The 12698-nt window shown below is 45.7% G+C and overlaps 1 protein-coding gene across 1 annotated transcript in view; it reads left to right on the top strand.

Annotated features, from left to right (window-relative positions):
• The window catches only part of LOC140518875 (fer-1-like protein 4), a 28393-nt gene extending 15823 nt beyond the window's left edge, over nucleotides 1-12570 (top strand). Inside the window, exons 28-45 of the mRNA XM_072631365.1 lie at nucleotides 35-196; nucleotides 608-779; nucleotides 7239-7327; nucleotides 7439-7570; nucleotides 7668-7710; nucleotides 7790-7890; nucleotides 8116-8253; nucleotides 8369-8479; nucleotides 8632-8759; nucleotides 8921-9091; nucleotides 9386-9540; nucleotides 9629-9789; nucleotides 9933-10018; nucleotides 10877-10975; nucleotides 11160-11401; nucleotides 11676-11956; nucleotides 12056-12156; nucleotides 12285-12570. Of these exons, the coding sequence (XP_072487466.1) occupies nucleotides 35-196; nucleotides 608-779; nucleotides 7239-7327; nucleotides 7439-7570; nucleotides 7668-7710; nucleotides 7790-7890; nucleotides 8116-8253; nucleotides 8369-8479; nucleotides 8632-8759; nucleotides 8921-9091; nucleotides 9386-9540; nucleotides 9629-9789; nucleotides 9933-10018; nucleotides 10877-10975; nucleotides 11160-11401; nucleotides 11676-11956; nucleotides 12056-12156; nucleotides 12285-12471 (2559 nt within the window). The 3' untranslated portion in view covers nucleotides 12472-12570. The remainder of the gene's footprint in view (nucleotides 1-34; nucleotides 197-607; nucleotides 780-7238; nucleotides 7328-7438; nucleotides 7571-7667; nucleotides 7711-7789; nucleotides 7891-8115; nucleotides 8254-8368; nucleotides 8480-8631; nucleotides 8760-8920; nucleotides 9092-9385; nucleotides 9541-9628; nucleotides 9790-9932; nucleotides 10019-10876; nucleotides 10976-11159; nucleotides 11402-11675; nucleotides 11957-12055; nucleotides 12157-12284) is intronic.
• Nucleotides 12571-12698: the final 128 nt, after the last annotated feature.

Genomic DNA, 12698 nt, shown 5'->3' with positions numbered 1-12698 from the left:
ACACAAACACACACACACACTCACACACATACAGGTGCTGTTCTGGGGTCTTCGGGGGCTGGGCCGAGTGCATCTATTTGTGGTGGAGCAACCACAGGTTGTGCTGGAAATTGGGGGCCGACGTGTGGAGTCTGAGATTCTGACCAGTTACCAAGAGAACCCCAACTTCACAGAACTGGTCAAGCATCTGACTGTGGTAAGAGACCATGGGGAGAGTGGGAGATATCTTTTCTCCAGGGTTCTTGGAATCCCTCACCCCCAACACTCCTAGAAAACTTCCTGAAGTATAGGAGGTCTGATTGGACTCATACTCATTGATCTGTCTTGGGACATGGATTCATAAAACTTCTGAATCTGTTGGGAACCTATTTAAAGTTGGCCCCTCCATTACCCTTCTTAACTTAGGATCCCTCACACCCTCTGAATTCATAACCCACTTCTTGGGTAGTTTACTGGAAATGCCTTCCTCCTTTTCTTTCATCCTTTCTCTCAACCTCCAAACTCACTACACAAACACATATCCTGAGCAGAATCAAGGGATCCCTTGAGTCCCAGTGACCCCTCATATTCCTTGTGACTTTCCATCCCTCTTCCTTACTCTATCCAGGAGCTCCCTGAGCAGCCATATCTACAGCCCCCACTCAGCATCCTTGTGGTTGAGCGCCGGGCCTTTGGCCGCACCATTCTCGTGGGCTCCCACATTGTTCCTCACGTCCTTCAGTTTGCTCTCCAGGAGCCCTCAGAGTCCTCTGAGGATGAGGGGGATAGAGGACTGCAAGGTGAGTGACCTTTATCTTCACAGAGTCCAAGACAAGACAAGTCAGGTCAGACTTGCCTGCTATTTGGGGCCCAATCCTATTCATTTATTTTTAGTTTAGAACATTAGTTCTGTAAGCTTTTGAGTTTTAAATTTTCTCCCCCTTCCCAAGACAGTGTACAATCTAATAGACATCCACATGAAATATATTATCATATTAGTCATATTGTAAATAAGAATTATAACCAATGGAATGAATCACGAGAAAGTAGAAGCAAAACAAAACAAAAAGAGAGCAAATCGTCTGCTTCTATCTGCATCCAGACTCTATAATTCTTTCTCTGGATCATGAACCTTTTGTATTTGTCTTAGAACCTTACATTGCTGCAAAGGGCTATGTCATTCAGAAACAGTTCTTGAACACTGGTGTTTACTGTGTGTAACGTTCTGGCTGTGCTCACTTCGCTCAGCATCAGTTCATATAAGTCTTTCCAGGTTTTTCTGAAGTCTGCCTGTTCGTCATTTCTTATAGCACAACAGTATTCCATTACATGTGTATACCACAACTTGTTCAGCCATTTCCCAACTGATGGGCATCCCCTCAATTTCCAATTCTTTGCCACCACAAAAAGAGCTGCTATAAATATTTTTATACATGTGGGTCCTTTTCCCATTTGTATGATCTCTTTGGGATACAGTCCTAGAAGCGGTATTGCTAGGTCAAAGGGTATGCACATTTTTAATAGAATAGTTCCAAATTGCTCTCCAGAGTGGTTGGATCAGTTCACAGCTCCACCAACAATACATTAGTGTTCCAGCTCTCACACATCTTCTCCAGCATTTATAATTTTCCTGTTTTGTCATATTAGCCAATCTGATAGGTGTGATATGGTACGTAAGAGTTGTTTTGATTTGCATCACTCTAATCATTAGTGATTTAGAGCATTTTTTCATGACTATAGATATCTTTAATTTCTTCTTCTGAAAACTGTTGGGGCCCAATTGTAGCCCTCCTCTGGAAGGTTGGTGCTGCTACCTTTGATTCACTAGTCTTATCCAACTGCTCTTCCTTCTAAACCCTGTAGACTCTGGAGTGCTTAGCTCCAATGTCCCCCCAGGTTCAGCCTCCTCCCTTTCTTCCTTTCTTCAACCTAGTCATCATCAGGGCCCAGGCTGTGTCTTTCTTTTTTTCTTTCCTTCCTTCCTTCCTTCCTTCCTTCCTTCCTTCCTTCCTTCCTTCCTTCCTTCCTTCCTTCCCTCCTTCCTTGTTACAGGATCATGGTGCCACAGATCTGAAGCTGAAAGCTTCTTACTAAAGGTCTCTTTCCTTTAACTGACATGAAAAGAATCAATCAGATGTAGAGAATCACAGAAGCTCAGAGCTGGAAGCCTAGAAGAGCCATCTAACCCAGCCTGTATCTGTGTCTACAACATTTCCAACAAGTGTCCATTCTGCTTCCACTTAAAGACCCCCAGAATGCTGGGGAATCCTCTCACTTTTTGGGAAGAGGCAGCCCTGTCAGTGGAGGTCCGCTGTTGTTGTTGCTCAGTTATCTCAGTTGTGTCCAACTCTTTGTGACCCCATTTGGGGTTTTCTTAGCAGAGATACTGGAGGGGTTTGCCATTTCTTTCTCCAGCTCATTTTACAGATGAGGAAACTGAGGCAAACAGGGGAAAGTGATTTGCCCAGGGTCACAGAACTGGTAAGTGTCTGAGGCTAGATTTGAAATCAGGAAAAGGAATCTTCTGGACTCCAGGCTTGGCTCTGTCCCCCTGGATATCTAGCTACCCCCACCCTACTCCATGACTGTGGGTTAAAGATAGGAGGCCAAACTGAAAGGAAAGGGATTTATTCACATGCTAAGGAATCCGTCCTCACTGATAGCAGATTTGTATCCCTGCAGTACAGATTTGCTCACTTCGTGTACACAGTTAATTAGCAGCATTCCACTGCAACTTAGGACAGAAGAGGAAGAGGGATAGAGAAACAGGAGGAACAGTGAAGGGAGAAAAGGAGAGGATTTGGAATGCAATTGGCTGGATTTATTATCAGAGTCAGAACAAATTCAAGGCCAGAAGACAAGGGGAGGAGATTAAATCCTTTTATAATCATGAGAGCAGTCCTTTTAGATGAAACCACAGGGTGTCTTATCTGAGGACAGCAAGCATTTGTTACAACAGTGAATAAGACTATCCGCTTCAACCTTGTCCTTGCATAAGGGTTGGGGACTTTCTAATAGTAGGCCACGAGCCTGAGGAGGGATTTCCGCATTGTTCGTCCATCTAGATGTTGCAAAATAATTTGGGTCCTATCTTTCTTCCCCACATGACAGAAAACTCATTCACTCCTAAGGCAGTCCATTCTGTTTCTTGGATAGCCCAGATAATTTTTTCCTTACAACAAGGTGAGGTCTACTTCTTTGCAACTTCTAGCTACTGCTTCTGTCTTTGGGTCAAGGAGGACTAATTTCATCCTTTATCTTGAGGACATCCTGGGGATGTTAAACAAAAAAAGTCAAAATAGCATGAAAAAAAGTGATTGACTGATAGTATAGGCCAGGGGTGGGGAACTTTTGGCCTCTAAGCCACACATGGCTCTCTAGATCCTCAAATACAGCCCTTTGACTAAATCCAAACTTCATGGAACAGATCCTCTTAATAAAAGGAAATGTATCCTTTAATTGACCATTTGTGAAAGGTAAGTTGTTCAGTCATTTTTCAGTTATGTCTGACTCATCATGACCCCATTTGGGGTTTTCTTGCCAAAGATACTGGAGTGGTTTGTCATTTCCTTCTGCAACTCACTTTACAGATGAGGAAATTGAGGCAAACAGGCTTAAGTGACTTGCCTAGAGCCACATAGCTAGGAAATGTCGGAGGCCATGTTTGAACTAAAGTCTTCTTGACTTCAGGCCCAGCACTCTATCTACTGCACCGCTTTAATAAGTTGGTACCAAGAGTCAGTTTTGTTGTCTTTTATAGAGTCACTGTGTGGTTATGCTTTCTTCAGTCCTTATCACTTTATGTCTTCCCACGTCTCTTTGAATTCTTCATGTTCATCATCTCTTAGAATTCATTTTCTCTGTTTATTATTTCCTATTAATTATTTTTGTTTTATTCTTTCATTTAAGCCAAAAAAAAACCCCAACAACATTCTCTTTTGTAGAGGAAAAAAGAAACAAAATAGGAGTCGAGTAGTTTTCAGCTGAGGCAGTCACCTTTAACCTAGTTCTGGCAGAAGCCTCTCTCCTCTGACTCCCTTGGAGCCTTAGCTCTGAAATCTACCACCTCCATACGAGAGGTTTACCCTTTCCCACTTAACAATCACAAAGCTAGTTTTCTCTGCAAGGTATTCCACCTTGGCTTATGAAGATCTGTCCCAGGTCCATCAGTTACACTTCCCAGACTCCTTTTGTGGTCTCATGCAGATGTGGAGCAAAGGCAGAAATGAAGCCTGAGCCCTAGAGTTGTCTCTCCTCTCCACCTGTCATGTCATTCAAGCCTCTTTTTCATTGTGTCCAATTCTTCATTGACTCTATCTGGGGTTTTCTTGGAAAGGATTTGGTTTGCCTTTCTCCAGGTCATTTTATAGATGAGGAAACTGAGGCAAAGAGGGTGAAGGGACTTGCCCAGGGTCACACAGCTAGCATCTGAGGCCCGATTTGAAATTAGAAAAATGAGTCTTCTTAGCTCTAGGCCCGCCGAATGCTCTGTGCACTATGGCGCCACCTAGCTGCCTTTTGAGCTTCAGACCTTTCCTAAAGTGAGGAATGTTTATTTTATGTAGGAAGGCCTTCGTCTTCTTTTCACCTCTTGCAAGCTCACTGGGCCACCCTCTTGTATTTTCAGCATTCTTTTGGTTGTCTTTTCCTTTCCAGGTCAGCTCCTTTCCAGGACTGTGCCAACTTTTGTAATTTATTCTCCGTTACCTGCTTTTTCTTTCATCAGTGTCCTCTTCCAAATCTAAATTAGTCACTGAGTTCCGTCTGGGGCTTTATCTGCCTCTTTCTAAGACTCTTTTCTTCCTATTTGGAATCATTCTTGTCTGGGTCTTCAGAATTTTATTTCCGGGTCCTTCTTATCCCTCGTGGGTTGTCTTAGCTCATAGAATTTTAGACTGTGGGACCTATCCTTTCACTGAACCCTTTGATATCTACCCCTCCCCAAATCTGAAGGGTATGGGAGAGGTGGATTATGCCCTGCTTTCCTTTTCTTCCTTGTCACGAATTCTGAAATGCAATGATCACTACCTCCCAAGAGCCTCATCCTTTCCACTTTAGCAATGAATTTTTCCTTTTATGGGTCAGGATCACGCACAGAATTAAAGTTCTCTTTTGTGACTTCTGCTTTTTGAAGACAGAAATTATCATTAAAGCAAGTAAAAAAATCTATCAGCTGGTCAACTTTTGGGGGAGACAGAGAGAGAGAGAGAGAGAGTTTGATTAACAAATGTACTTTCCCTCTTTATCCTCTACCTCCTAGGCAGTGACTCTTCTGCCTTTTTATGCGTCTGGGATCTCTTCAGCCTTACTGTGAAACCTATGGACCTCTGTACAGAATAATGATTTTAATTGCATAAAATAAAATACATAGGGCTACAAAGCTAACCAATTATGTTGAAATAAAATTATAAAATAATTTCTTTTAAAGTTCATGGACCCCAGGTTAAGACTCGCTGTACTATCTTACCTGGTGATCTCATCAGCTCTATGCAGATCATTCTCAGATCTATATATTCAATCTTAATTTCTCTTCTGAGCTATAATCTTACATCTCCAATTAATTTTTAGACAGAAGCTGGATGTCCCATAGGTATCTTGAACCTACCATGTCTAAAACTGAATTCCCCTTCCCTTTCCTGTGACCTGATAAAGGCACTATCATTTCTCTGGTAACCCAGCATTGAGATGTCATCCATATGTTCTAGAAGCAAGATCCTCAGCTCCCCTTTCATTGCTGTTAGCTTTTCTAGCAAACTCTTATGGTAAATTCTAGCTTTTTTCTATTCTCTGCTGTGCTAGGGTCTCTCAGTCACTGTGAGAGGCTTTCTATTTTTCTCACCACCTGAAATTAGCTTGTTCAGCTGCCTTAGACCAATAGAAGATACTTGTCAGGCTCTAATACAAACTGCTGTCCTTGGCAAGGGGATCTCATACAGAGATCCAATGACCAGCCTTATTGGACCTCTTCTGATCCCTTTTTCCCATTGCTAACTTTCAGATCTGGCCATAGCACCTGCATCCTTTATTTAAAAATTCATTGAGATCTCCAGGGGTCCCTACTCAAAGTTATAGAATGTCATAGCTGGAAGAAACATCAAGCCCAGCTTCCCCATTTCACAGATGAGAAAACTGAGCCCTAGTGAGGGAAGTGATTTTCTTATGTTTCATCATGAGTCCTTTGCAACCATGGTTAGTCATTATCTTGATCAGTTACCAAGTCTTTTAAAATTTCCTTTAAAGATTTTTATTTTCAGTTCCAAATTCTCTCCCTTCTTTTATTTCTTCCCATACCTATTAAAAAGGCAAGAAATATGATACCCATTATATATATGAAGTCATGCAAAACATATTTCCATATTAACTGTGCTGTGGGGGAAAAAATGAACCAAAAAAAAAAAGAAAAAGAAAAATGCTTCAGTCCACATTCTGAGTCCATCATCTCTCTATCTGGAGTCAGATAGCATTTTTTATCATGAGTCCTTTCTCTTAATCAGTTACAAAATCTTGCAAAGTTCATTATCTTTAGTATATTGTATTTGTATTACTGTTATTGGTTAGAGTGTCCTCTTGGTTCTGTATACTTTAGTCTAACAGATCATAGAAGTCTTCCCAGGTTTTTCTTTTTTTTTTTTTGAGGGGGGGATGAGGGGAGGCAATCAGGGTTAAGTGACTTGCCCAGGATCACACGAGTTAAGTGTCTGAGGTTGGATTTAAACCTCAGGTCCTGTTGATTTCAGGCCCTTTCTTTTGCCACTGCGCCACCTAGCTACTGCTTCCCAGGTTTTTTGAAAAACATTCCCTTCATTTCTTATAGCACAATAATATTCCATCACATTCATATACCATAAATCATTCAGTCATTTCCCGTTGGATGAGTATCCCCTCAGCTTCCAATTCTTTGCCACAATAAAAAGCTGCCATAAATGTTTGTGGGTCTTTTCCTTTTTCTCCTTGGTATAACTCTAGCAGTGCTATTGCTCTGAATTGGGAATAGGTCTCCTACTTCCAAGTCCAGCACTTTTTTTTTTTAATCTGTGAGCATTGCAGTCAGCATGGCTCCTTGTACAAAAGTAACCCATCTCTCCTTTCTGATCCAGACTCCCTCTGGAACCAGGTCATGAAAGAATATAGCACCCATCTTCACTCTTCACCCCTTAGGCAACATTAGAATCACTTTACCTTTGAGAAAATTACCTTCTCATGGTTGGGAACCTGACTAAAGACCTAGTTATTTTCCTTCTCCTTTCTCTCCATCCCAGTTCCTGCCCTGCCCCAAAGTCGGAACTCTCTGGATTCCCCTTTAGTACGGCAGCCACTTGGAGGTGGGACTTCTCAAGAGCTGCCGACTGTAAGAAGGAGCCCTGTTGGGGTGGGGGGGGGGCGGGGAGGGCGAGAGAAAAGGATCAGTCCCAAACTGGGGAGATTGGGAAGAAGGAACTCATTTACCTTTCTCCCCCAGAGACCCCATAGGAAGCTACCTCGAGGCAGACTCTTGGAGAAAGGACAACACCTCCAAGAAGATGTGCCCGAGCTTGATGAGCTGGATTGGTGGTCTAAGTACTATGCCTCCCTGCAGGAGCTTGCAGACCAGGTGGGACATGGACTAAGACAGGGAGGGGACCCTGATGGGAGCCAGAGGGTAACTAGGGTATGTAAGACGGGTCACTCATCATCTCCCATGATTTCAGATGACCATGGATGAGGAAGACAATGAAGATAATGAATATTCAGGTGAGGGACCCTTGCGTACCTCTCATTAATTGCCTTATAACCTTGACATCTCTGACTGGACTATTTCTACCTTTCTCAGAGGTGCTGAACCCCTTTTCTGGGGACATGGAGGCTCAAGATGGGGCCAAGGTTAAAACTGAGGTCCCAGTATCCCAGAGAAAACCAATTGCCACTCTGAAGGTGCTAAGGGCTATGGTGGGACTGGGTTTGGGGCAGGGATAGGGTACCTAGATTGGGACTAGTCCAGGGGTGGGGAATGTACAGCCTCAATGTGGGAAATGTGCAGCCTCAAGAGACCTATATAGACTAGGCCAGGGATACCCCTGGCCTAGTCTATATAGGTCTCTTGGCTGCACTGGGTGAGGCTCTGGGCTTGGGCTCTGGACTGAGATAGGAATCCCACAGATCTATAGTTCACCACTAGAGGATGAATTTGGCCAATTTGAGGACTGGCTGCATGTGTTCCCTTTGTACCGAGGCCGTGGGGGTCGTGATGGGGATGGAGATGAGGACAGATCTGGATGTCCCATGGGCAAATTTAAGGTACCAGAGCTGTGTGTGGGAGAAGGGGAGGGGAAGATGAGGGAAAGAAATAGGGAGAGGGAGGGAGAGACCCTTTTGTACAAGCGTTAGTGATAGAATTCTTTATTCTACTCAGGGCTCCTTCCTCATTTACCCTGAATCAAAGTCACTCGCTGAGCCACGAATTTCCCATGGGATACCTCAGAACCATCCCATAAAGCTGCTTGTTCGTGTGTATGTTGTAAAGGTGAGCTTTCTTTATTAACCCCTTCTGTTCCTCCATAAATTCCTGACACCCGACCTGTGTCTCTGGTTGCAATCCCCCATTCCTGACTTCTAATTTAATCAGAACCTGTTATTCCTGGTCCCCTAACCTCCCCCCACAACACAACCCTTTAGGCCACCAACCTGGCCCCGGCAGACCCCAACGGCAAAGCAGACCCGTATGTGGTAGTGAGTGCAGGCCGGGAGCGCAAAGACACCAAGGAACGCTATATCCCCAAGCAGCTGAACCCCATCTTTGGAGAGTGAGTGAGGCAACAGACTATTAAGGATCTGATGGGGCTGGGCCCAGTTGGGAACACATACATGTAATCAGTCCTCTGGCCATGCTGGGAAGGGAACATCTCAACAGGCAGAGGCCCCAGAATTCAGTCAGGGTACTTAGTATGTCTCCCTACTTGCCTAGGGTCCTGGAGCTAAATATCTCTCTCCCTGCTGAGACTGAACTCACGGTGGCTATATTTGACCATGACCTTGTGGGCTCTGATGACCTCATTGGAGAGACCCAGATTGACCTGGAGAATCGGTTTTACAGCCACCACCGAGCTCATTGTGGGCTTGCTTCCCAGTATGACACGTACGTTCAGGGGTGTAGTGGGGGCTCTAGATGGCCAGGGGACATACTCAAACCACTGACCTTTCAGTCTTGTGTTCAGAAGCCTAGATTGGACTGCCTTTGTCTGCATTCTTGGTCTTCCATATCCTTTTCTGAGTGATGTCCTTTGTTGTTGTCTTAATGAAGCCTGTCTACACCATATCTTAGTCAAGGGTGTCCTATCAGTCATGCATGTGGCCATGTTAAGGTCCTTGTCAGTCACATGTCTACATTCCATTTTCTCAGAGCTGTATTTCATGTATCCTGTGTCTGTAGGGAAGGCTACAATGCATGGCGGGATGCCATCAAACCTTCTCAGGTGCTGGCCAGCCTGTGTCAGCGCAGTGGCCTCCCTGTCCCTGAGTACCGCCCTGGGGAGGTCAAAGTAGGCAGCAAACTCTTCCAAGTACACCCAGGGGTCACCTCTGCAGGTAACATACCCACGCACCTGGGTTGGAGAGGGAGGTGGCAGAAGCCCACCTATGCAGCCTATTTTATTCCTATTCCATTGTGGGTCAGGTGGGAGAGGTCAAGAGGCCAGCACTGAAGGCTGTGAGGAGGAGCAAGCGCTGTCCGTGCTGCTACAGTGGAGGGAGATGCCCCAACATGGCTGTTCACTGGTGCCTGAACATGTGGAGACCCGGCCGCTGTACCATCCTAGCAGTCCAGGTCTTCTGCAGGTGAGAAACTTCCCCTTCCTTTGCTGCTCATCATATGAAATATGACTTCTCTCCTCATGTTGCACGGATCAGCTCAGTGGGGGAAGAGGCGGGGGGGGGGGGAGAGGGGGAGAGCTCAACCCTGACTTCTGACCCCACTCTAGGGTTTCTTGCATATGTGGGTGGATATTTTTCCCAATGATGTGCCAGCCCCACCTCCTGTGGACATCAAGCCAAGACAACCAATCAGGTAAAGGAAAGAACTTTAGCACCCATACCCACAACAAAAGATGAGGAGGAGGGTTTGAAGGTTTCTCTCCTTGGCAAGTCCCTCAATCCTTCCCTACATTTGGTTCCCCAGTGTCTGACCTCCCCATCGCTCCCAAGGCTTTGGAGTCAGATTTGAGTCTTTCCTGATACATACTACCCGTAGACAAAGTATGTCTGGACAAAGGCATTGAACCTCTGTGTGCCTCACTATTCCCATCTGGAAAAAAGGGGGTTGGACTTGGTGTCCAGCTTTAGTTCCATGATCCAATGATCTCTGTCTGACATAAACAGCAACAGAAATAGACACACACATATAAGGAGAGAAGAATTCAACTAACTCATCATTTAATAAAGCATTAGAGGGAATACAAAATTTAGAGAAGATGGGACCCCTGACCTTATGAAGCTCTTAGAGACAGAGAGATAGATGGGAAAACAGATAGAGAGAATGAAGGAGAAATGATGTAGCTACGGACCTGTAACTATGGTCATGCCTCCTGGGCAGGTGGGATTAGTTGACTCTTAGATGACTCCATAAGCCCCAAACTCTCATTTTTATTGAGAGTAATAAGGTGGAGGAAGCTGGGGACAAGACCAGGTCAGATTTTGACCAGTGTGACCTTCTACAGTTCCCCATACAGGAAAAGGCTCAAGCGCCTGGAAATCCCTAGGCCTAGATTAGGTTCACCTGGAGACAGAATGCAGAGGCTTTTAGGAGCTAGGTCTGTTGGACAGGAGGTATGAGGCAGAGGGGTAGAGGGCAGAGCACCAACAAGGCTTCTATGGAATTAAGGTTGACCCCTTAATCTCATGAAAGGGATGCTTCCTTCACACACAGCTACGAGCTCCGAGTTATCATCTGGAATACTGAGGATGTGGTCCTGGATGATGTGAATCCCCTCACTGGGGAAATGTCCAGTGATATCTATGTGAAAAGGTAGGAGACTCCAAGGCAGTGTAGGCTAAGGGTGGGGGAAGCCAGAGCCCAGGGTCACAGTGGGCTGGGGAAATCATGCAGGGCTCAGAGAGTGTTTTGATGCCCTGAGCCTGAGGAGCTGACTGGGACTTCTGAAAATGTTATCTCCTCATGTCCTTCCCCATCCACATTCCCTATCCCCCAGCTGGGTGAAAGGTTTGGAATCTGACAAACAGGAGACAGATGTCCACTTTAACTCGCTGACGGGGGAAGGGAACTTTAATTGGCGGTTCGTGTTCCGCTTTGACTACCTGCCCACCGAGCAGGAGGTGAGCGTCAAAAGAAAACCTAGCCCCTTTGCCCTGGAGGAGGCCGAATTCCGACAGCCCGCAGTGCTGGTCCTGCAGGTGTGGGATTATGACCGGATCTCTGCCAACGACTTTCTGGGTATCAGCCTTGACTTTTGACCCTTTGTCTCCCCTAGATCTCACATCCCCAACCCTTCATCCTGTGATCCCAATTCTTCTTGCCTTGGATCTGACCTCATATCTAGTTAGCTCTATTACCAAGACAACCTCATCAAGAGTAGGGTCCTTGGGGGTCTCAAAGAGTCAGACCTTACTGAGTAACCACCAGTTAGCTTTGACCTTGATCTTACCAGCTTTTGAGCTGATTGTGATCTCTGAGTCCTAACTGACCCAAGCTCTGTTGCCATCCCCAGGCTCCCTGGAGCTACAACTGCCAAACATGGTGCGGGGTGCACGAGAGTCAAAGCTATGCACCATTCGCCAGGCCCATGACAGGGCCAGCCCCCACTGCAGTCTCTTCCGTTCGCGGCGTATGCGTGGATGGTGGCCATTTGTGAAGCTACGTGAGGCTGAGGACCTAGAACGTGAGATGCATGAGGCTGAGAACAGAGGCAAGAAGAGGAAGAAGAGGAGAAAGGCCAAGCCAGAGGATGTGGAATTCACCGACTCCAGTGGAAATGTCTACATCCTGACGGTGTGTGGATGGTGATGGCTGGGGGTGAGGGGCAGAGGATGGGGGAATAGGAAGTGGTCCCTGCAGCTCATCCATCCTCTTTCTACCTATGCCACCTAGGGGAAGGTAGAGGCAGAGTTTGAACTGTTGACTGTGGAGGAAGCTGAGAAACATCCTGTGGGAAAGGGGAGGAAGGAGCCCGAGGCCCTAGAGAAGCCCAAGTGAGTATGGTTGGGCTGGGAAGTTTGGGTTCTGCTGTTCGGTGGAAACGCTGGAAAGAATGATGATACTGGGGGCAACGTGGAGGGGGAGCAAGGCCTCCGCTCACCCTGCTGTCCTCTCTCCCCAGCCGCCCCAAAACCTCCTTCAACTGGTTTGTGAATCCGCTGAAAACTTTTATCTTCTTCATATGGCGCCGTTACTGGCACATTCTCGTGCTGCTGCTGCTGCTGGCTCTTCTCACCATCTTTCTCCTCCTTGTCTTCTACACCATTCCTGGGCAGATTAGCGAGGTCATCTTCCGCCCCCTCCACTGATCCCCAGCCACGTCCTTCATACCCAAGCAAAAAACTATGCTGGCTGAGGCCTCACAAGGACAAAATTCAAGTTATAGAATAAAACTTATCAGTTAAATCTCATAGATTGTAGAAAGCACTTTCAATTTTGGGGCTGTGTACTTGCATAGAAAATGAGTGTTTCTGCAAATAGTTTTAATTATAATCAGTCATCAAATGAGGCATTTGCGGGCTCAGCTTTAGAGAGA

The sequence above is a fragment of the Notamacropus eugenii genome, chromosome 1, assembly GCF_028372415.1.
Source record: "Notamacropus eugenii isolate mMacEug1 chromosome 1, mMacEug1.pri_v2, whole genome shotgun sequence".
NCBI classification, from domain to species: domain Eukaryota; kingdom Metazoa; phylum Chordata; class Mammalia; order Diprotodontia; family Macropodidae; genus Notamacropus; species Notamacropus eugenii.
This window is presented reverse-complemented; position numbering and strand designations above follow the sequence as displayed.